Source organism: Sceloporus undulatus, chromosome 3, assembly GCF_019175285.1.
Source record: "Sceloporus undulatus isolate JIND9_A2432 ecotype Alabama chromosome 3, SceUnd_v1.1, whole genome shotgun sequence".
Lineage (NCBI taxonomy): Eukaryota > Metazoa > Chordata > Lepidosauria > Squamata > Phrynosomatidae > Sceloporus > Sceloporus undulatus.
The window spans coordinates 185,086,034-185,110,832 of record NC_056524.1 but is presented as its reverse complement, the minus strand read 5'-3'; the positions used below and the strand labels follow the sequence as shown (position 1 = coordinate 185,110,832).

General features: G+C 41.6%; 1 protein-coding gene across 1 annotated transcript in view; it reads right to left on the bottom strand.

The window, feature by feature from the left end:
• STK32C (serine/threonine kinase 32C) overlaps window positions 1–24,799 on the bottom strand; it is a 249,608-nt gene that overhangs the window by 83,694 nt on the left and 141,115 nt on the right. Inside the window, exon 2 of the mRNA XM_042460811.1 lies at window positions 20,142–20,197. Within this exon, the coding sequence (XP_042316745.1) occupies window positions 20,142–20,197 (56 nt within the window). The remainder of the gene's footprint in view (window positions 1–20,141; window positions 20,198–24,799) is intronic.

The following is a 24,799-nucleotide window of genomic DNA, read 5'->3' as shown; positions in this document are numbered from 1 at the left end:
GCTTTTATTGTTAGCCGCTTTGATCTGTCTGGAGAAGTGGGATAAAAATAAATTAATAATAATAATAATAATAATAATTAGTGTATTGGGACTGCTGTTGGGCCTTTACCATTATGTGGAGTGGGGAAGATATTTCAAATTTCAAATTCCACACATTGACCTTAGCATACTTGAGGTAGTGTGTGGGTGTGGGTGTGAGCATGTGTATGAGTGCACACCTTCAAGTCACCTGCCCATGAATTTCATTGGGTTTTCTTAGGCATGGAATATTCAGGGAATGGTTTGCCAGTTTCTTCCTCTGAAATGTTGCTATAGCACCTGGTATTCTGTGATGGTCTCAGATCTACTAACCATCACTGACTCTGCTTAACTTCCAAGAGCAGATGGGATCTGGTGCCTTTAGGGTATTTAGGCCAATTTATAACCTTCAACATATCATCGATGAAGTCCAGTACAGTTTGTACGGTATTAGTGTTTTTAGTATTTTGTACAGGTGTTCTGGAAAAGCTCTTGAATCCAAAATGAAACACATCCACCAACATTTCACAGATGAAAACAAGGACATGTGGCCAAGGAAAATCAGAGTGTGGTCAAATGGCAAAAATTATTAATGGAAAAGATCACACAACCAGGGCAGGCTGCAGCAGTTTGCTTTTGTCTAAAGCTACTGAGAAGGGTAAGATTCTGGTCTCTCTTCTTTTTACTGCTAAGTTAACTGAGTGCAAACTACTTTGCACTTTGAACTAAATTGTGCCATTGTGTAAATGGAGGGTGAAGAGGGGAAGTGGGAGAAGGAGATAGAAACTGAGATGTTTTAAAAGCAGGTGAGAAATGGACTACCCCTGGCAAACTGGGACAGTTGGAGGGTACCTCGAAGTAAGGGTCCTTAACTGCCCCTTTCCTCCTCTATATTGATCAAATCCCTTGCTCCTCTTAAGAGAAAAGAGTAGAAATTATCCAGCACAGTAGTTTACCTGGGAATGCTTTTATGCCAGTCCATTATCATGCCATGAGGTGGGGGGGGGGGGATTGTTACAGATTTCAAATTTCACATATCCCCATTATCATATCTGAGGCACCTCTGTCCCATAAAGACCATAAACTCATTGTTAAAAAACAGACCTTTAGCTAACATTGCTGCATAATTGATGAGTCATTTAGTTTTGAAAAGGAGGTTGTGGGTGGATGGGGTGGAAGAAGCTCATCCTGGGAAGAGTTGAATCAGTAAAACAAATGTATTCCCCTGTGGCAGGTGAGAAGTTTATTTGCAATTCATGGAACTCAAGCAGCAGACATGCAAGATCTCCCATGGTCTACTATTAATGCACATTTCATCTACAGTACAAATGCTCTGGAGGGAAATCTTCTTGGGGTGAGCGAGTAATTCAATTTTCATGTCCAGTTTTTCTGTGGCTTTCAGCTGAAACTGCTAAAAAAAAGAAGGAAGAGGAAAGCTTCTGGTTTATGCCAATTCTGAGATAAAGTAATTGTGACTACATGTCTGTGGCGCATTACAGACTGCCAGACTGTGGCGGTCTCCCGCCGCTGCCGGTTGCAGCGTCTGGGAGCCGCAGCGGCCAAACCGCGCGGGTCCCGGACGCTCTGAGGAAGGAGCGCGGAAATCGCGTTCCTTCCTGGGCCCCGGAAAAGACGTTGCGAGGCGCTAGTTGCGCACTCGCGATGTCACTTCTGGGGCGCCACATGCGGATGCAGAGCGTCCACTACGTCAATATGGCGGCGCCCGTATGAACAGGGCGCCGCCATTTGTTACGGACTCTGTCCATAATAGGAGTAGGGGCGTCTAGAAGAGACGCTCCTTTTTCAAACTGGGATGTCCTCAGGACGTCCCTAATGGTGGTCTGTAACCTGCCTATGTTTGGAAATAGACTCTGGTTACAGTGCATTTTACTCAGGCCAGTCACCCAGAGAGTGTTTTCAGTAGGGAGATTATTGTGCATCTGTTTTTGCCCGATTGGGGCATGGGCTGGGCATGGGCTTGAACGGGTGAAAACGGATCTTATTGCATGCCTTTCCCCCCAACTCAGACACATTACATACCTGATCCGGATTCCTGGCATACTTTTTGAACCCTTTGAAAAGTACACCAAGAGTCTGGATTGGATACGGCATGTGGCTGAGGTGGCCAAAAGGTGTGTGATGAGATCAGTTTTCAACCGTTCAAGCCTGTGTCCAGCCCATTCCCTGACTGGGCGAAAATAGACATGTGATAATCTCCTAGGTCGGGGTGGGAACTGTCGGGCCTGTCACATGTTGCTGGGCCAGTATGCTTCATCATTGGCTATACTGGCTGGGGTTGATGAGAGCTGCAGTCTAGCAACATAATGCCCACTCCTATAGTAAATGGCATACTAGATCTACATGGAAGATGTCCCTGGGTCAATCCTCAGCATCTTCAGGGAAGTCTCAGAGTGTGCAACCCTGAAGAGCAACTCCCGGACAATATAGCCTCTGTATAAGGCAGATTCTTGTATTGCAAGGACCTTACTAATTTAGACTTGAATTTGAACTAGTGACCCTCCTCTTTCTTGTCCTTCACCCTAAGTATTCAAGACTATCTAAAAACATGCCATCTAGAAACTTGTATCTCATATGGCACTTTTAGGAGTGAAGAGATTTCCTATGAGGAACGACTTAGGGAGCTGGGGATGTTTAGCCTGGAGAAAAGAAGGTTATTTGAAGGGATGTCATATTGAGGAGTGTAGTGGAGTCTCCTTTCTTAAAGGTCTTCAAGCAGAGGCTGGATGGCCATCTGTCGGGGATGCTTTGATTGATATTTCCTGCATGGCAGGGGGTTTGGACTGGATGGCCCTTGTGATCTCTTCCAACTCTACAATTCTATAATTCTATGAGATTCTCTTCTCTTCGTTCCTTTTTTTTTTTTAAATCAGAAACCCTTAAAAATTAAAACTACTTTCCTTCCTGCATTTTTTCATTTTAAAAATCTGCTTTAAAACTGCTCCCAGTAAAGACCTGGGGTTTGTTGTTGTTTGCATTTTTACTGACTGGCAAACATGAGCAGTGAGACGTTCACTTATTACTGTCTAGGGAGAAAAATCAAACTGGTAAGCAGCACTGGCTTGCTCATTTTTCCCACACTCTGATGCATAAAAAACAAGGACTGAGCAGAACCAAACTGCATTTGAGCACAGACTGACAGGGGTGTAGATGAGGAGTGGGGGCATGGGAAAATTACATTATTGTCTCCCTATATAATAAAAACTTTATTTCTATCCTTCCTCTCTGTCCATGACAATCAATAGGAATTGCCCTCCCCCATTAATTGCTCCTTTGGTCCCCAAACTTAAAACTTCAGCTTCGACATCCAAAGAAAAGGAGCAGGCATAGTTACCAAGAGAATGCAAATACAGCAAATATAAGAGTTCTTACAAATGAATTTTCAAGGCTTCACTTTCTGCAATGCTAGAAATTTGTGGATGGAAATAAAATTTCATTGGGAAGTTAAAATGGATCTCTTCCGGCGAGCCTACCCACCCAGTCTTTTATAAGAAATACTGTTCCATTCCTCTGATTAGGATTGGAATATTCCATCCCACCGTCATCTTTGATAGTATTGTTTTAATTGTTAAATGCCAAATATTTTATTGTTGTACTTTTATTGTATATTTATATCAGATTGCAATCTCGCCTTGATCCATCTGGGAGAGGTGGGAAAATATAAATAAAAATTTTATTTATTATTTTTTATAAGTCAGAGTGGCCGCATTTTGATCCCCCCTTGAAGTCCCACCACTGAGCAGAGGAGCTCTCTGATCTTGCAACCTACCGCCTATTTCAGTTTGATCCCCTGTCCCAGGAATAGAAATCCAGTTCATTCTTTGAGGAGTGCAAAAACAGTATGACAGGAAAAAACAGGCCTTGGAAAAGTTACCCTTTTGACTGCAATTCCCAGACCTCCAGCTAGCATAGCCCTGCCGATTTATGGATTCTGGGAAGCGTAGTCCCCAATAGGTAACTTCTCTGAGAGTAGAGTTGTTGCTGTTGTCATGTGCGTTCACATTGTTTCCGTGTTATAGTGACCCTAAGGCGACCCTATCATGGGGTTTTCTTGCCAAGATTTATTAAGAGGAGGTTTGCCTTCCCCTGAGAGCTAAGATCATGTAACTTGCCCAAGATCATCCAGCCAGTGGGTTTCATGGCCAAGCAGGGAACTGAACTCTGGTCTCCAGAGTCACAGTCCAACATTCAAATAACACTCCAACAATAGTTAATAAGTCTGATCTGTAAATCTGATCTGTAAGATTCACTTCACAGTGTTTAAGATTAGTCCATACAAGTGCCTTCCAAATGTGTTGGGTTACAAGTCTCATCACCAATCTAACAACATACTCATATGGAAATTACTATGGATAATGGGGAGTGTAGCATAGCACTCAGAAAATATACACAAATTCAACCTAGACAATGAAGAAATAGAAATTATAAAAGAATTCTCATATCTGAGACCAAACATTGACAGGAATGGAGACTACAGCCAGGAAATCAGAAGAAGGTTAAGAATGGGGAGGGCGACTATGAAAGAAGTAAAAAAGATCCTAAAATGCAAAGATACACAACTGAGCACAAATGTTAGAAACATACAAGGCATTGTATTCCCTATTACCATGTATGGATGTCAGAGATGGACAGTTAAGAAAGAAGGTAAAAAGAAAATCAATTCATTCAAGATGTGGTGCTGGAGAAAGTGCTGAGGATTCCGTGGACAGCCAAAAAAACAAACAAACAAAAACAAATAGCAGCTTCATTTATACACCGCTTCATACTGCACTAATCAGTCTCTAAGCGGTTTACAACTGTAAGCTAATTGCCCCCAAAATGCTGGGTACTCATTTTAGTGACCTTGGAAGGATGCTAAAATGAGTCGACTCTGAGCCTCTGGCTGGGACTGAACTCACAACCTTGCAATACCAGCATTTAATCACTCTGCCAAATGAGTCCTAAAGCAGATCAAGGCAGAAACCCTCCTGGAAACCAAGGGCCTGTACAGACAGGCCAAAATGAAGCTGCTTCGGGTCACTTTGGAGATATGCTGTTTAAATGCTGCATGCATCCTAAGAGGCCAGAAGCCTAAGGACTGGAGCGCAGTTTTGGCACAACTTCTGGCCTCTTAAGATGCATGTGTCATTTAAACAAATCGAAGCAGCTTTATTTTGGCCTGTCTGAACAGGTCCCAAGATGACAAAACTGAGGCTGTCATACTTTGGGCACATCATGAGAAGGCACAAGTCATTGGAGAAACCAATAATGCTAGGACAGGTGCAGGGAAGTAGAAAGAGAGGAAGGACACATGCTAGATGTGTATGAGTTTGCATGAACTAAGCAGAGCAGTGGAGGACAGATAGTTTTGGAGATGTCTTATCCACAAAGTTGCCATGGGTTGATATCAACTTGAGGGTGGTTAACAACAACAACAACAAAGTTTAGCACACTTTGAGGGCACTGGGTTGGGAAAGGCTGGACTAGGCTGCTAAACCAATTAAACAGAGGGTTAATTAAAAAAAAAACAATCTCAAATCACTCTCAGCTCAGACGCAGAAGCCCTGAAGCACTCTTGATGCAAATGCTATTTTGCTGACTGTTGTACAGTATACCATGCATCAGAGCTGAAGTTTCTCTTTACTTTTCCTCTGTAAATTATTCAACAACATTTTATGCTCTATAATTTTTGCTTGCTTTCACTGTTTCGGAGCTAGACAGCAAGTCAATAAGAGCCAGATCTTGCTTTTTCATTTTTCCCCTTTTATTTATTTATTTTACTCTGCTCCATTGTACAGCCTCTCCAATCCTGGCATGAACTCAGTTCTTTCCTCTCAGGAGAAGCATTGCATTTTGACCCTGTTTTCCTCTCTTGCAGTTTCTCAAAGAGTCTAATCAGCATGAAACTGCAAAAGCAGCAAGCATAACTGGGGAAGTCTGGACTGTGGACCATATTACAGGTGGACTATGATACAGACTCTCACCCCACACCCCATACATCTAGTGGGAAAACAAGAAAGGGTCTTCTCAGTGTCTGCTTGCAGGCACTGGAACTGCCCTCCTAGAAAGCTTAGACTAGCACCCTCCTTGCCATCTTTCTGTAGGCAGGTAAAGACCATGGAAGGGGGGGAGGCCTTTGAATACTGATAGTTCAAGAAAAAAATGACCTTGTGCAATGTAATGACTATTGGTTGTTTTCATTTTTAATAGACATGCTTTAATTGGTTTTAATTTTACTGATAGTTTCATTATATTTTTTAAATTTTGCATGATGTGAATTTTTACAGGAAAACCACGAGCAGCAGCAACACATCAAGTACTAGATCAGGACTGCCAATGTGTGGCCCTCCAGATGTTGTTGGACCCCAACTGCCAGTGTTTCCAACCACTGGTTCTACAGATTAGGGCTGATGGTAATTGCAGTCCAAAAAATCTGGCGGGTTTCACTTTGCACCCTTCTGTACTAGAATGAATGATGCACTGGCACAAGGAATTTGATGGGGGATTATGCCTCAATGAGTCAAAGAAAAAAGGTATATCATCCAGCTGATGAATACTGCAGTTTGATGTTGCAGTAGCTTCTCTCTTTTCTCTCACTAGAAATAACAGCTTATGAATGGGAGAGGGAATGAGGCAGGTTATGATTCCCAAGCCCCTCTAGCCAAGATGGCCAATATGTTGCAGCAAATGCCCCACTGACCATATTTTCAGGGAGATCCTGGGAGTTGTAGTCCAAAAAACAACAACAAAAAAACCCCTTTTGCTGGACTAATCAGCTTTGGTTCCATCATCTCTTTAAATCTGACTTCTGCAAAATGGCAAGTTCTCCATAACAGCATCTGAGTTGGGGAGTGGGGAGACACTGCAACATCTTTTTCCATCCTCATTTTCTCTCAGTCCTTTCACCAGCCTGCTTTCCATTTGCTAGAGCATGTAGAGCATTAGTCGTGTGTGTGTGTGTGTGTGTGTGTGTGTGTGTGTGTGTGATATGGACAAGGCCAAGGGAGGGAACAAGCTGGCAGATGCAACTGTGTTCTCTTTTCACAGCTGTTGGGCTATCATAAGAACAGAAGGGAAAAGGAGGTGGGGATGGATAAGTTAGTTCTCCATGAAGTGCCCTAGCAACCCAACCTTCAAATAGCCTGAAAGCACGGAGAATGCTTAAATTATAGACCTCACAAAGGAACAGATAGATTTTCCCCTCCCTCCCAGTCTTCCCTCTTCGGTTGGTCTTTACTGTTTTTAAAAACAATATACAGTTAAAGAGCCATGAAGATAAATTGACCCCTATTGGACAAATAAAACATTGAAATTTTATGGCCTCTGTAGTAGGTACTTTAGGCTATTACATTTTGAATCTTTTCTGTCATTAATAACCTTTAATACAGAGGACATTAATTGTCTAGACTTTGTACTATTATATATCCAATGACAGAAATGTTTTATTCCCATGGACCGGACCAAATAATAGGTTTTGTTAAATGGACACAAACAGCTATGCCAAATCTGCATTATTGCTCTCAACTGCCTTGAGCACCATTTGATGGAAAGATACAAATCTAACAAACCAACAAATAATGGGAAAGGATAATTTGTGTATTCCATTCCCTGCTTCATCAACTAGCTGTGGCACTACTTTTGGTACTGAAAAGGCACTTCTCCCTCATTCATTTATTTACCTTTCTTGGCAAGTGAAGTATTTGGGAACCTGTCTTCAGGAAATGATGCTGCATCTTGGCACAGCAGGGACAGTTGGGGGAAATGTAAGATGGAGTGAAAATGATATCAGCATTGGGCACCCAGGTGTTGGGAAGTAGGCTGACTAACCCATATTTACAAAACAAAGAGTTAGGATACGAATATCCTAAAACTGGTTATTTTAGAGATTTATTGGACTTGTTATAGATATCAAAAATAGAAATATATGCCTGTACTTAAGTATTTTATATATTAAATATAGAGTGTGTGTGTGTGTGTGTGTGTGTGTGTAATCAAACCACAACCTCCAGAGGCGCCGTCCTATGCTCAGATCACTACACCACGTTGGCTCTCGTATGTATGTGGATACACACATATTTTATACTCCTATCCCTAACTCTTTCTGTTTGTTTTTTATTGCTTTACTGAGTTAGGTCTTCTTCCTTTCTGTTCTGCTTTACCCAATATTTGCTCCAGGTTGCTTGAATCTTCTCAAATATCCCCAGTACACCTGATACAGAGGCGGTACTAAAGGGCATGTTCTGCATGCAGAACATTTGGTTCTCAGCCTCTCCAGGTGAGATTAGGGCTGCATCCATGTTGGGCTTTGCCGGTTTTACTTCGTTCAGCAATAAACCTTATAGTTTCACCCCTGCCTATTCCTTTGTAAAAAATAACATTCAGGAAGACAGAGTTCACACAAGAACTTACTTTACTATAAACAGCAGAAAACATAACAGCATTAGTAGTCTTTCACCAAACAGAGGCTCAAGCAGAGAGAGAGCAAATGTCAGTATACCCCAACCATAGTAGCAGAATTAGGGAGTTGCTCAAAACCCATTGACCTGATTACTAATGAGTAACACAAGTGTTCTACTCCAGAGAAGGGGATTTTTGAGTTTTTACACACACACACACACACACACACACACACACACACCTGTAAGTAAGTGAGCCACAGAATCCTTACAAGCCAAATTGCAGATATAACCCTGTTTGTCACCACTTTAACTGCTATGGCTCAATGCTATGCTGTAGTTTTGTGAAACATTTAGGCTTCATTGTTAAGAGAGTTGTGGTGCCATAACAAACTACAACTTCCAGGATTCCATAGCATGGAGCCATGACAGTTAATGTGGTATCAAACTGGAATATATCTGCAGTGCAGATGCAGTTTAGCAAAACTTTTCCAAGTCCCAAAGAGCCTTGTAGACAAAAGGTGGCTTGACACACCAATGATATAAAGTGGTGTTCTATATTGCTTCCTAAGAGGAACCTGAGCATAAGGGGAGGGAAGACCTTTTTGAGTACACTTCCTAGAATCCCCCAGACAGCAGTGCACTGGGGGAATTCTGGGAGCAGTAGTCCAAAAAGTAAAAAAAAAAGTACTCTAAATGCCCGCATGAGAAGCTTTGGTAGAGTTCTGTTGCAGAAGGTCTTTCATCTGTGTTATTGATTTTTAACACCTGCCTGTTTTTCCATACTGTATGCTGTTGGCCCTTCACAATTGTGGCTTTGATTTTTACAGATTTGATTATATACTTTTTTGATTAATATGTTATCTCTGGGAATATCTAGGACTAAGTCCTCCATCACAACTCTACCAGAAGCTGACCATAGAACCTAGAAATTTCTAGAGAAAACACTTCTCTAGACATTTGTAGGTCCTCCAGCAAGATTGAAGATTTTCATACCTGGCTCCAATGTCACTCCAATATGGCTCAATCATCACTCAAAGGTGGAAGAAGCATGCATGTCTGAACTCCAGGTGCGCTTCCTTAATCATCATGGATTAATTAACGTGGCTCCCTCTAGCATCCCTGTGATGGCAAAGGGAGCGGATTTCTTATGAATGCAAACTTTGCATTCACAGGAAATCTGCTCCCCAGGAACAATTCAGGAACGCAAAGGAGAGAGCAACAATTGAATGATGATTAAGGACATGGCGTTCAGACATGCACGTTTCCTCCACCTTTGAGCGACGACTGAGCCATGTTGGAGTGACGTTGGAACCAGGTATGAAAATCTTCATTCTGTGATCAACTTCCGCCAGAAGCTGACCACAGAATTGCATTGGACGACCTGGAGATTCTTAGAGGGGTGTTCTCTCAGGTAGAAAGAATAGAATTTTTTTATTTGTGGTTTTCCCACATTCACAGGGTCCTTCACCCCTAACCCCAGCAAATGTGGAGGGACCACTGTAGTTGTGCTTTGCTTTTAACCATGTTGTATTTCTGAATTATTATTTTATCACTGCGCATATCCTCATATTGTATATGAAACCCAGGCACAGGTTGTGTGTAATGCATCATCTGGCAGACATTCAAACAGTTACCTTACTCTTCCAATGTCCATATCCATCAGAGTAAGAGCAATATGCCGTAGGAACATTGCTCTCATTCTGAATTGACTTCATTTTCCTTCACATGACCAAGTAAGAATGGCTACATCATGTGATACCAGAATGACCTGCATCACTTCAGGAAGATCTCTTAATATAGAAGGACATGTATAGCACAATCTTATGTATGCCTACTGAGAAGTAAATCCCACTGAGTTCAGTAGGACTCAGTAGTTCAATACCAGGTAAGCAGATAAATATTTTCAATCTTAAGAAGCAACAGTAAGGAGAAACAACCAAAGCAAGCAATGGACATAAAAGATCAATATTTATCACTCTGAAGATACTGAAGAGGCATCATGGAGTACTTAGAGTGTACACTTGTCAGAAACTTGATCCATAAAAGGATAAAATATGGTATAACCCATTCAAAAGACTAATTTTGCCTCCTCTTGAATACATGATGATTGCTAATACAGTACAGAGATTTGGTTTATTCACTTTGAAACTCCTATTGCAAATTCTGTCCTCCCTTTGTTTTTAATTTGTTTTGTCATTTGTGTTTGTACATTATTTCTTAACACATGAAATGCATAAATAAAAGTATTTATTCCTCCAGTAATACAAATACACACACAGAGAGACAACACAACATATAAAAAACTGGAGGTTTGAGTGTGTGTGTGGGGGGGTGGGAGATCTCCCTACAAAGATTAGTATTTTAAAATACTAAATAAGATGGTGTGTTGGAGAAGATGCACTGAACCCGGAGAAATCTCTGTAGGACAGAGCAGATTAACAGTAGCACTCCCAGGTTAGAAGATAGATTAACCCCTCCTTCCAAAATCCTGTATTCCTGATTTCAAAAGACCAAGAATAAGATCGAATGAATATGAGAATGTTGTCCATAGCAATTGGTCCAGATTGATCTATTTTGGAATCACACATGTGCACATATTTTTAAAATCAACAATATGGCACTTGAATCAATCATTGTTTTTCCAGATAAAAGCCCAGTCAAATATTAACCTTCTATAATCCGCACTCAAATTGAAATTAACTACATACAAGTGAGGCACTCTGCCTGGTCTACCAAAAATAAAATAAAAATAAAAGATAAAACATGCATACTCTCCAATATTTCACAGATGAAAACCAGGATATGTGTGCCAGTAACATAAGAAGGTGGTTAAAATGCAGAAGTTATTAATGAGGATGAAAAACACACAAGCTAGGAGAAGACACAGCAGTTTGCTTTTTGCCTGAGCCAACTGGGAAGGGCAAGATTCCATCCCCATTCTCATCTCCCCTCCCCACAGTGCAAACTACTTTTGTAATTTGAACTCAGTATGCAGCAGTTAAAGTAAGATGAGGTCAAAGCAGAAGGAGTGGAGAAAAACAATTAAATTCATGCCCAGCCCTCAAATATAAGGGCTACATGCAACTCCCCCCCCCCCCAAAGTAGCCTTTATACACTAGATAGAGTAGGGGTGAGGGAATGAGTGGCCCTGTATTCTCAAACAAAGAATGAGATTTTACTGGGAACAGACACTGGGGCATCTGAGCATCCTCTCCCATTCCCGACTGCATGTATTTTTGTTTAAACATCTTTACCTGATGAAGTAACCAATTTCAAAAGACAGTACCAAGACTTATGCCTTTCTGATTGGCTTAATGAAGGTATTATCAGAGTAAAGACTCTGAATATGTTTTATGCTCAACATGTCTGTCTATCCCTTGCATTGGGACGGACGGAAGATATCTTCATTTGTGCAGTTAGATCACTGGATGTAAATCAGAGATTCTTATCAGTTGGAAGATGTCTTAAACTATTCATTCAACCTCTGCATGCAGTACCTGCTTCCTTCCTTCCTTTTAATGGCAAGATTCATTGGGTTCGGGATTGCTTATAAAAGTTAGTAAAACTTTTCATCAGGCAGCTTGTTATCCTTTAGCTACATGGCAATATGTTTACTTCCATTCAAAGCATTTTCATTTGTTCCTGTTGCTCATTCCCCAAATGTGAGAACAAGGAGAGATGCTACATTAACATTTGCCAGACCTACTCCTGTCTTATTACTGGCTAGGAATACATTGGAAAGAAAGGCTCAGGTGCAGACACAAAATATCTCTGCTACAAGAAATGAAAAGGGCAGGAAGCACAAGGTATTCATTATTTTATCTGCAGCCCTTCCCCAGCCTTTGCATCTTACAAAGTTCTGGCTACACAAAGGCATTCCTATGGGAGCTGAAAACAGACATTTCCTCTATTGCACTGAAGCTAAGATTTCTAACAGAAACTACAGTGCCAGAAACTAACAAGGGCAGAAAAGCAGTCATGCTGCACTAGACAAATTAAATATATCTGAATTTCCCTGAAATAGAGCTAGTTCATAAACTGTCACTGTATAATATGGAATACAATTGGTCTGTTCAATGGTCCCATGCCACTATTTTATTTGACAAAATCCTGAAGTGTAAGGATATATAACTGAATATTAAAGGTTATATTCAAAGCCTTATTGCATTACACAACAACCCAACAAGCAGCAACAGAACAGCATCTTTCAACTTGCTTGTCCGCATGACTGTGAAACACTTCCATTCTCTTCCAGTCGTAAAAGCACGGAAGAGGGTTGTGAAAGCATTCCTTTTGCCAAATGGATTTTTCCAGTGTGATAAAAGGGACACTTTTACAACCCTCTCCCACACTTTTATGACCAGAAGAGAACAGAAAAGCTTCAGTGTCTCACAGAGAAGCAAGCCAAAATATGTTTTTCTGACGCTAACTGTCAGGTTTGTTCTGTAATGTGATAAGGCTCTGAGTGAAAGATTTTATAGTATAAGCTTTCATAGATGGGGTGCATCCACACTTCAGAAATAAACCAGGTTGACACTACTTAATCTGCCATGGATCAATGCTGTGGAATTCTGGAAATTGTAGCTGTTGTGGCACTAGAGCTCTTTGACAGAGAAGGCTAAATGTCTCATAAAATTGCAGATCCCAGAATTCCATAGCATTGAGCCATATCAGTTAAAGTGGTGTCAACCTGGATTATTTCTGCAACGTTGATGCAGCCTTGATATACTTCCTCAGAAGTCTATGAAAGTTTATGCTACAATGTCTTTTGCTAAGTTAGTCTCAAAGGTGCTACAAGATCCCTTTGCATAATAATATTCCAAAGTAACACAGCTATGTCTCTAAAGTTAGGATTGTTCACACCATTGTATTTCTATGTATGGTTATGAAAGCTGGACAGTGAAGAAAATTGACAGGAAAAGAATCAACTCATTTGAAATGTAGTGGTGCAAAAGAATTTTATAGGTCCCGTGGACTACTAAAAGGACAAATACAGCGCGCCCGCACCATACGCGGTCGTGCCATACGTGGCTTGAGCATACGCGATCAAGCCGTGCGGCGCGCACAGGGCGGAAGGGCGCGGCCGCCGTGCACGAGCCCCATTGAAAACAATGGGGCTCGAGCATAGGCAGAATTTGCCTTACGCGGCGGGATCCGGAACGGATCCCCACGTAAGGCGAGGATGCACTGTAGATGGTTACCAGAGTAATTCAACCCTAGAAGCCAAGATGACCAAACTGAGACTGACATAATTTGGACATACCATAAGAAGACATGACTCACTAGAAACGACAATAAGCTTGTTAAGGTAAAAGGAAGTAGGGAAAGAGGATGATGGCATTTCAGATAGATAGACTTTATCAAGAAAGCCATGGCCCTGAATCTGCAATACTTGAATGGAGCTGTTGTTAACAGGGTGACCTTGCAGTCTCTCCCTCACAGGGCCACAATAAGTCAGTCAGCTTGATGGCATTTAACAACAATAAAAGTATTAAATTAATGTTTTGTTTTGTTTTTATCGTGTGGTCATTTTTTGCTTTTTGATGAGGTTATATTCTTTGTTTTGTTCTCGTTATACTAGAGCAGCAATAGTTAGGAACACTGCCATATGAGCTGTCTGTATTTTTCTAGATGGTTTTTTTGAAAGGCTGCAAATCAGTGGGAGCTAATTGTAAGATGTATAGTTAGGATCATGATATATGTAATAGCTGTGGTAGATCCATTCTTGGATCCAGGCCACATTTGTTAGACTAACTGGAACTAAGGAGTCCACTCCAGAATTTCAGTGAGGTGTCTGGGAGGGCTAGAGTACTTAGCCTGTAGTCTTAGGAGATTGTTGCATTAGCTTCACTGCCAGGATAGCCCTGAGATGTAACTTTCTTAAGGCAGATCTTATCTCATTCATCCATTGCCAGACAGTATGCAGCCCATATTCAACCTGGGCTTCTCTGGGCTTGTCCTGCATCTTTTCAAGAATGGAAAAATCCCATTCTTAAAAGATGCAAGAGAAGCCTGGGTTGCATACAAGCTGCATACTGCCCCGCAGGCAATAAGATCCACCTTAAGAAAGTTATATCCCAGGTCTTTCCCAGCACCAAAGCTAATGCAATAATTTTGGACAGAGAAGGAATTGCAGAACAGTAAAGCCATCATCCTTTAAGCAAATGATGAGTATCATCACTGCATCAAAACAGAAATACTAGTTGTTGTTTTTTACTTCTAGTTTAATAGTAAAGGAGCCTAGTTATGCAAATGTCAAAATCATTTCTGCCTTATACTCATTCACAGTGCTGTTATGCAATAGACAAAGTCAGTAATGGCTCTATTATGTGGATTGGTTTCTTAGTATGTGGAAATATGTGTTCCATTTCCCCCTGCTTTGCAAAATGTGAGCTTATTCAAAAGTTGAACAGAAAAAAGAAAGTGAACACACATCTTGCTGTTACATGAGGTTGGAGGAATCTAATTTGAACTGATGCAAAGACATTTTTTAAACAAATTGTACTTAGAAAATGCCTACAGTGTAAGACCTTGGTGACCTTTATGAAAATAGAAAAAAGATCTGTCATACTCAGCTGCAAGCTGTGCAAATTATTAAAGCCATACAATTGTAAGGTTAAATTACTTCTGAACAGCAAACCACATTAGAAGTGCACCTGCCTTAGGAAGGTCACGAGAAAGCCATCTTCTGCTGAGCTTAGAGAATAAACACTCTCACGCACAGCTCCTACACTAGAAAATCAGTGGAATTTGGAGGGTGATTCCCACATCAGTCAATTCAGTTGGCACTTCTTTACCTGATGACTTATCACTAGACAACTTAACAGCTGGACATGTTAATTCCATCATAGTGTTGGATGTGATGTTCAGTGAAAGCAAAAAGTTCTCTCTGTGATGTCTAACAGCCAAATTACAAATTCATGTCATCTGTTGATATTGCAATAAATATACGTGTGTGAACTTGATCTTACTTTTAGATAATAATCAGCATTGCAGCATAAGTACATCCCAAATTAATGAGGTTATTTTACTTGAAACAAGAATAAATGTTACAGCTAAAAAATTAAATATGCTAACAGAAGATGATGGCATATCTCCACTGTGTGGTTGCTTGAATAATCCATTGACTTCTGTTTACTGAGCATTATTCTAATCACCACATTCTTATTTCAGTTAAAATACAACCATCCTATACAATCTATTGTCTTACTAATTAATTTACTACAATATTTATTATGTGTGTAATTTTTTAAATTATTTTTATAATATCCTAAGTGTATCTCATTAATCCTCACTCCAGAAGAAGAAGGAGAAGTTCGTGTTTCCATTTTACAGTGATAGGAAATATGACAAAGATACCAGAGGCACCTGTTACATAGGAGAGGCAATTAGTTAACAGTACCAGTGATATTTATTAGGTTTATGATTCAGGACAAGATTTTGAAAATCTACCAGATATTTATTGGCATGACTGTCGGTCTGTATTGGCTTCCACATAAAATACACTGCACCCTCCCCACCCATAGGGGTTCAGATCTAGCCCATGGATTAAAAAAACAACATACATGTTTAAGGCCCACTATAGCCAATAGACACTAATGTACATGCAGCCATGTCAGCATAGCTGTGCACGCACATCACTGACAATAATGGGACAAGGCAACCTTCAGAAGCTCCAGTCCATGGATGGCTAGCCCGCTGATACAGTGGGGCCACTATTTCAGCTTTACAAATGAACAGCTTAGGAGCTTATATGCTGTATGTAGTCATGACCAGCTCCAAAGTGCCCTTTTAAGGACAGCAAATCCTCCTCCATTGATGGATCTTATTGGACTTAACTTTCATTAGTGTAGGACAGCAAAATCAGTGTTCTGGCAAATTTTATCATTCTTGAGAATAAATAAAATATTGATGACTGCTTTTTTTCTTTGCCTTTTTCTCTTCTTCCTTTTCTCCCACCTTTTTTTTTGGGGGGGGGCTTTTAAGGACTTTCTGTTGAAATTCCTTGAATGGTTCCTTCCCCCACTAAAGATATTTTTTTGTGGGGGGAAATGTGTTTTTGTGCGGGAGCGAGTTGTTCTTTGTGTAACATACAGCATTTCAGACAAAAACTTTTTTTTTGCAGAAAATCATTTTTGTGATATTTTTTTTTTTTGGTAACAGAATCTAGGAATGTGAAAAAGCATTCAAAAATAGCCTGTTGAAATTTCATTGTACAAGGGATTGCAGGGTGTTGTTGCTATTGGTTCAAGATGGAAGAGCAAAATATACAAAGATTTATATCCCTAATATGAGCAGCACTGGGCTGCTGAGTCTTCTTAGCAATTAGATTTCTCACAATTGCCAGGGATGACACTAGGCATGGGGGGCAATAAAGGAATATTTCAATAGTGATGAATACCAGGCACCTAGAGAACTAAGTCAGGTGTCATCAGCAGTGGACCCTGGGCACTTGGGCTCCCGCAATCAAACTAAGATGCCATGTACTGTATGCCTTTCAGTGAAATACTGTACCTTCATTTTAAGAAAATTCTGACATAATTGTATCGATACTATCCTGACAAAATGTTTCACTAATACACTGAGTCTGCGCCATGCGCCGGCTTGTTATAAGCAGCTATAGGAGAATGGGAGAATGGCGTACATGAACTGCTACATGGCGAGCATAAGCCCCATTATATCTAATCGGGCTCAAGCATGCACATTTTTTGTCTTACGCGGGGATTGCAGTACATAGGGTAGCAGCCCTCCAAGATTCAGTGAGGGGCAAGTATGGTCCCAAGACCTCAGCTCGTTCCTCACCCTGGTGTAAAGAAAAGCAACTGGGATGATTATTTCCCATGTGAGCCGAGATCGAGTTGAATAATCTTCTCTTTTCCTTCCTTCCTTCCTTCCTTCCTCTCTCTCTCTCTCTTTAACACACATACACACACAGACAAGCATACACACACCGTACATTGAGTCACACTGAAAGAATGAGAGAATGAAACTGAGAAACATGTATGCAGTAGAGGTGTAACTGGGTTAGGGAACATTCCAATCTCTCCATTGGAGTGCCAGCTCTCAACATAAATTCCTTGTTTGTGAAATCTTACTTGTGAATTTTTTGAGCACCTGTTCCAAATAATAATAATGATAACAGTAATAATGATGATAATAATATAGAGCCAAGTTGTGGAATACCAGACTGCCTTTTTTGCCTTGCACTTGCAAGCTGTTCTGGTGATATTAGTAAAGTCTTACTCATTCATTCTTTGTTTCATTTTATTTTAAAAGAAATGATTGTGCCTGGAGCTTGGAATGTCAATCATGTTATTCTGGAGTAATGGCTCTGATTACTTTGATTTGTTACTGGTCATTCTGAGTAATATATCAATTAATTGATATATTACTGTTTTCTTAAAGTTGTAATGACAACATGCTAAATTTTCTCATGTTTTAATGAAGCACTAGCAGTAGTGCTAACATTTCCAAGCTTTATCCATTACTGAACTCTGCTTGAAGAAACTGATTCAGAAGCTGGTTTTCACTCTTTTATACTGTTAATAACAAGCTAGCCTGCTTGGCATACATCTTAACCTATAGAGTTTAAAGGAGGCCTTGGGAAAGCAGCCAATCATCTCCATAAGATGAGATTCCTACATGTCTGGACAAAGAGTTATTAATCATGTAGTTAGTGGCAAATCAACCTTTGAAATATACAACAGCAGCAGAATGATGGCCTAAATTTCCTGAAGGTACAGATTCTGTTTGATCTCGAAAGCTAAATAGGGTCATAGGCCTAGTTAGTACTTGAAAGTTAATACTAACTTTCTATTTCTTTCAATGGGAACTGAATTCAGCAAACGTATTCTTGATCCACCCCTAGGAACAAGTACTATGACTTTGAAATATTGGTTAAAATATGCTTATTGGCTTCTACTGTCTAACTTATTGCTTCTATCTATAATCTAAACATGTGTCCTTACAATCAAATTGATATTACATGGTTTTTGTGCAACCTTCCTCAAGTCTGTGATATGTGAGACTAACAATCCCATTATCAAGAGCCATTTCTAGTCCAACACATTAGATGGGCACCTGCTTAGGGAAAGGTGTTGTATGGCAACCGTAGCTCTTACACTCACACTGCATAACCTGTCTAAGTAGAGACCACAGGTGGAACTTGGCCAGATTATTTGTAAAATATGAACTGCCAAACAATGATAATTCACAGAATCATAGATTTGGAAGAAACCACAAGAGCCATTCAGTCCAATGCCCTGTGTTTTGTACTCCTCAATTCTATGATATTTCTTTACATATTTAATCACTACCACAAGAACATATGAAAAACTATGCTTGATGAAACCAGTGACCCATCTAAACCAGCATTCTAGTAGATTTCTGGAAGAATGCACTAAAATGAATGCACAGTAATCTCCAACTCAAATTCCCTAGCGAACAGTGTTCAGAGGGATATTCTCCAGGGTCATATTGGCATGTAATATTTGCAAAGAAGAATGATGTACTACTGCATTTAAGTAGGCAATTGATCTAAAAGAGAAAGACAGTCAGAAAGCAAACCCTTTCAACTAGATTATTTTACACTTTCAGTCATATGCACAGAATCTGTTACACTACATTTTCCAGGTTTTGAACAACTCCATTTAACACAATCCATTATGTATGGACAAATCTTTTTCCTCTATTTTGTGAAGGACATGTCTTTTTAACCTCTGCTCTGTTATATGGTTGTATGGTCTCAGTGACATTATAGAATCATAGAGTTGGAAGAGACCACAAGGGCCATCCCGTCCAACCCCATTCTGCCATGCAGGAAATCACAATCAAAGCATCCGCGATAGATGGCCATACAGCCTCTGTTTAAAGACCCCCAAGGAAGGAGACTCCACTACAGTCTGAAGGAGTGTGTTCCACTGTCAAACAGCTCCTACTGTCAGGATGTTCCTTCTTGTTAAATTGGTAAGCACTTCTATATACTACTTTTTATATACTATTTTACAAGATAAAGCATTTTTTAAAAATGATTACTATTTTAACTGCATGGTATTAATATTGACAAATAAGATTTTGGTGTCCATTTTGACACATGGCTGAACCCACAGACTGCATTTCATTAGCTTCTTTATCAGTCACTGGATAAAAAGGTTACACAGGTCATAATGAAAATTGCTACTCCTACGTTTCAGCCATGACCCTTTCTATGAGTCATGGAATAAATTGCTTCTTTCACCTCAGATGATTCTAAAACACTGAGCACTTTTTTAAATTTGATCTTCCTGATTATTTTAGGATTAGTACATGACTAAGGTAGTTTTATTCCAAAAATCTAATTAGAGTTCAAGAAGAGATATTGAGTTAGTCAAGATTTAAATTCAAATAATCTGCCAGCCCATGGCTTAGGTTGTCTATCTAAATAAAGTTCTTAAAAACATAATTTTAGTTTGATCCATATTTTGATCTAAAGAAACAGGAGCAGCAAGACCCGTGACAACAATGTCAAACCCAAACACAAAAAATCATCCCTGGGTTTAATCAGTGAGGCATCAGCACTTTTACAACATATGGTTCAATCCTATTCATGTTCATGCAAAAGTAAGCTTTGTTATTATACAATTAGAGGGGAAAGTTTCTGAGTCTTGCAAAAGCATATCATGTACGTGTCCTCAATGTACTGCACATAATACCACCCCAACTGATCCCAGTTACATCTTGGTCTCTTACCTTGCCAAAGCTTCCTTTCCCAATTGCACGAAGTATCTGGAAGTGGTCAAAATTCACTGCAAAAACAAACAAGAGATTTCTTTTTGTTAACTTCCTAGTTTTTCACCAATGCGTTTCATAGTGAGGTTCATTGATAATCATGTCAGACAGTACTATGCAATGATCAGAGTGATGGGTTTGAACTGTAGCGATCTGGGTCGCAAGAACAAAGCCTCCCTATAACACCAATACCACAATCCCTCATCAAATGTATGAGCCATGAAAAGCATTTGTTTGAATCCCATACTGTATTTTTGAAAAACATTCACATTTGCTATTTGTATTTAATCACAACTCCTAGCCTGTAAGTCCTACAAGTTTTATACAATATACTGTAAACTTTTTGTTATTTGCTATTTATTTATTTATTTTTGTCAAGGACAATCCTGTCAATGTCTAGGATTTCTCTATTATTCTAATGGATCACTGTGGCTACAATCAGAAGGCCAATTAACTTCAAAGCTTTAATTTCCTGGTTTCTTTCATTACAAAATCGTGAAGACAATACATTTCTATAAACAAAAACATTCTCAGGCATGATCTCCCATCTTCCCTCATAATTATGGGGACTGCAGTCTGGGACAGACCCCTCTGAGATCTCTGGTTCTTAGGGCTCCAGTAAAATGTATTATTTCCCCCTTGAGGAGTGCTATCATTCATGTCACCATATTTTTAAGGTATTTTTAAACTTCTTTCAATTTTTTTTTTTAAAGATCTGTACAGGAAGTAATTTGGTCTCCTGGTCTGGAAAAAACACCTATGTACTTCCTCAAAAGCATTTAAAAGGTGTGCACCCCTAACAACCATAAAATAAGGCAAAATAGCTAACAGGTAATTGTAGTGCATTAAAGTCACCAGTGAAAAGGACTTTCACGACTTCAGAGTCTTATTGCAGGGCAGCTGATATGTGAATATTGTAGCCTACCTTCTACAGACACCCTCTGCATGATGGTGGGGAGAAAGGACTGTCAGGGATTATAGTCGGCCCTTGGTATACGTGGAGGATCTGTTCTGGGACACCCCCCCCCGCGTATACCAAAATCCGCGTCTGCTCAAGCCCACTGTCCCCAATGGAGGCGTGTGTAAATGCACGCCGCCATTGGGGTCAAAAGTCCCTCGCCTCCCCTCCTCTCCTCTCCTCCCTAACTCTTTCCCTCCCTCTCTCCCTCGTTTCTTCCCTACTTACATTCTCCTTGCCACTTCCGCACAATCTCTTCTTCGCTGCTGCCGCCACCTCAGTCTCTTCGCCGCCACAGCCGGGGGAAAGGCCGGGTGGGGCTCTTGGAGACCAAGAGACCTCCAGCCCTCCCCCGGCCCTTGCGCGGAGTTGGCGGTGGTGGCAGCAGAGAAGAAGCCTCTGGCACTGCTCCTCGGCCTCCTCTCTGCCACCGGCACTTCCACGGAAAGGCCCGGTGCTGCTCCTGGAGGCATGGAGGCCTCCGGGCCGCCACCCAACCTTTTTGTGGAGGTGGCGGCAGTGGAGAGGAGGCTCAGGCGGTGGAGAGGCAGTGCCAGAGGCCTCCTCGCTGCCTCGGCCTGCACACCTCCGTGGTGGCAGTGGTGGTGAGGAGGCTGAGGAGGCCTCTGGTGGTGCTGCTCTGCTGCCACAGCCTCCTTGCTGCCACGGCCAGGGGAAAGGCCAGGTGCTGCTCCTGGAGGCCAAGAGGTCTCCAGGAGCAGCACCCGGCCTTTCCCCCAGCAGTGGCGGTGGCCGCGGAGAGAAGATGGAGGAGCAGCACTAGAGGCCTACTCAGTCTCCTCTCCACTGCCGCCGCCTTCGTGCAAGGGCTGGGTGGGGCTATTGGAGGCCAAGAAGCCTCCAGCCCGCCACCTGGCCCTTGCACGGAGGCAGAGAGTAGGCCTCTGGCACTGCTCCTTGGCCTCCTCTCTGCCACCACCTCCGTCACCTCCGTGGAAAGGCCAGGTGGTGGCCTGGAGGCCTCCAACACCACCACCCAGCCTTTTTGCGGAGGTGGCGGCGGCGGAGAGGAGGCCGAGGCGGCGAAGCAGCAATGCCAGATGCCTCCTCGCTGTCACTGCTGCCACGGAATGGCCAGGTGGAGATGTTGGAGGCCAAGGGGCATCCGACCCACCATCCAGCACCTGTGCGGAGGTGCCGGCGGCGGCAGTAGAGAGGAGGCTGAATAGGCCTCTGGCGCTGCTCCTCAGACTCCTCTCCACCATCACTACCTTCTCAGAAAGGCCGGGTGCTACTCCTGGAGGCCTAGAGGCCTCTGGGCCGCCACTCAGCCTTTCCACGGAGGTGGCAGAGGCAGACGTGGTGGCAAAGATAGTACTCGGTTTTCATGCCTCCACTGCCACCGCGGAAGGGCCGGGTGGGGCTATTGGAGTCCTTCTCAGAAAGGCCGGGGGCTGCTCCTGAAGGCCAAGAGGCCTCCGGGCCACCACCCGGCCCTTCCACGGCAACAGAGGCGTGCAGGTGGAGGCGGCAAGTAGGCCTCTGGCGCTGCTCCTCCGCCTTCTCTCCACCACCACTGCCACCACTGCCACCACCTCCGTGGAAGGGCCAGGTGTTGGACTGGAGGCTTCTTGGCTTTCAACACCCCCACCCAGCCTTTCCCCTGGCCGTGGCGGCATGGAGGCCGCGGTGGTGGTGGTGGCAGGAAAGGAGAGATTCCGTGGCAGAAGCAAGGAGAAGGAAAGTAGGGAGGGAGGGAAAGAGTTGGAGAGGAGAGGAGGGGAGGAGAAGGACTTTTGTCCCAAATGTCGCCATTGGGGACAATTTCCGGGTTTGCCAATTTGCTCAAATCCATGCATGGCAAATCCACATATAAGGAGAGCCCACTTTACACAGTGAGAGTAGGAAAAACAGCTACATTTCCATTTCATCCTTACACAATTGTTATTTGCTTAGCTTGCCTGCTAAGGAGAATGCCCAAATACTTTTTGATACTGCAATATGTATTACACTATCTATCTATCTATCTATCTATCTATCTATATAGGGTTTTTTTCTAATCTAGAAGCCATTTGTAAGGCTGAAAGACAAGGTGGACATCTTTTCTTTTAAGAAAATAAAAATAAAATGAAGCTTGCAGAACAATCCTCAGCCAGCCATTCACTCCCACCCTAACCTGCTTCTTACCGCTGTAATGACAACATATGAGTGTGTTGTTCATGAAAAAGTATGCTGTGGATGCAGGATATAAATTATTTGCCAATAACAAGGATCTATAAATGCATTCTCTGATTTATTAGTAGTGAGTACATCTTCAGCCCTGGCAAAAGCATGAAGTTAAGAAAAACTCCCACCATTCTTTCTTCTGTGGCTGGATTAATGTGAGAAGACTGAATATATTAATTTACTTTTTCAGATAAATGAAGTGTGGCTATATCTGGACCAGGAACTATGTTTAGCATTATCTACTGAAATAAGCAATGATTATTAATCAGGTCATAAAAGTTGAATTGTTTCAAAACTAACCACAGATCAGACCAGGTTGAGACATGAAGGCAAACTGAAATGAAATGGCAAAAAGAAGCAATGTTTTTTAGTCTCCTTATTGCAGCCCTGAGACTTCTTTACATAATGCTAAAATATGATTTTGCATTATATGACAGTACAGCCAATGACTGAAATTGATTTTTATAATCAGGTAAATGGAACCAACAAAAGTGGCATGCAATTCTTGTAATTCTGGCAGAAGTCACACAAGATTTCTGCTCACCATTCTGAACTTGCCTACTGTTGATAAGTGTAATTCCAGCAGCGTTACAACTACACAAGGAAAACCTTGGGTTAGATCAAAATTAGATGTGACATGCAACAAAAAGGCAATTCAAGGTCAATTTCTCCATCCCTTTCCTCTTCATTTAAACAGATCATGCTGGGTTATCAACATTTCATGCATTTTCCTGTCTCTGCTCCACTTCACTGGCTAGTGCTGGTATGAGTAGGGATAAGGCTGCCTAAGCATTAGAGAGAGCAGGATTCAGGAAAGCTCATTTTCACTTTGGGTCCCCATGCTGAGCAATTCATTTCTTCCACCAATACTAGATCTGTGCTTCCTTGAAAATAAAATGTCAATGCTTATCTACTTGTCTATTTGATATGGACATGCCAGAACATAGATGAGGCTTCAACATAATGGCACAATCTGGCCCTTCACTGCCTACCACCACCCCAAAGGTGATGCTAGACCATTCCTGCCACCTTCAGGGATGTTTCCCAGACATGGTGTTGCTCCTACCAGCCAGCTCCTCCCCTTCTATGGACATGTTTATCCAATGCATGGCAGCAGGGTAATGGGCAGGGCTGATATCTGGCTTCAAACCATGGCTAGTGGTCACCGTCTTAGATTGCCAAACTACAATGTCTGAATTCAGTGGTCGATATACAAGCAAAATAATTCAAGGATGACTCATTTGAATGCAGGATAGTACTTATACTAGCAAAATTACCCTGGCAGTTATGGTGTCTAAATATTTAACTGTTTCCTTAATAAAATCATAATGATCCAAAAGATTAAGGAAAACCCACAAAGAGTAGAAATGTTGCCTGCGACTGTAGCACTGTGCTTCCTTTAAACAAAGTCCCCCTCGACCATTGTCCAGCGCCTTCTGTATACTGTAGAAACTTTCTGAATTGTAATGCTGAA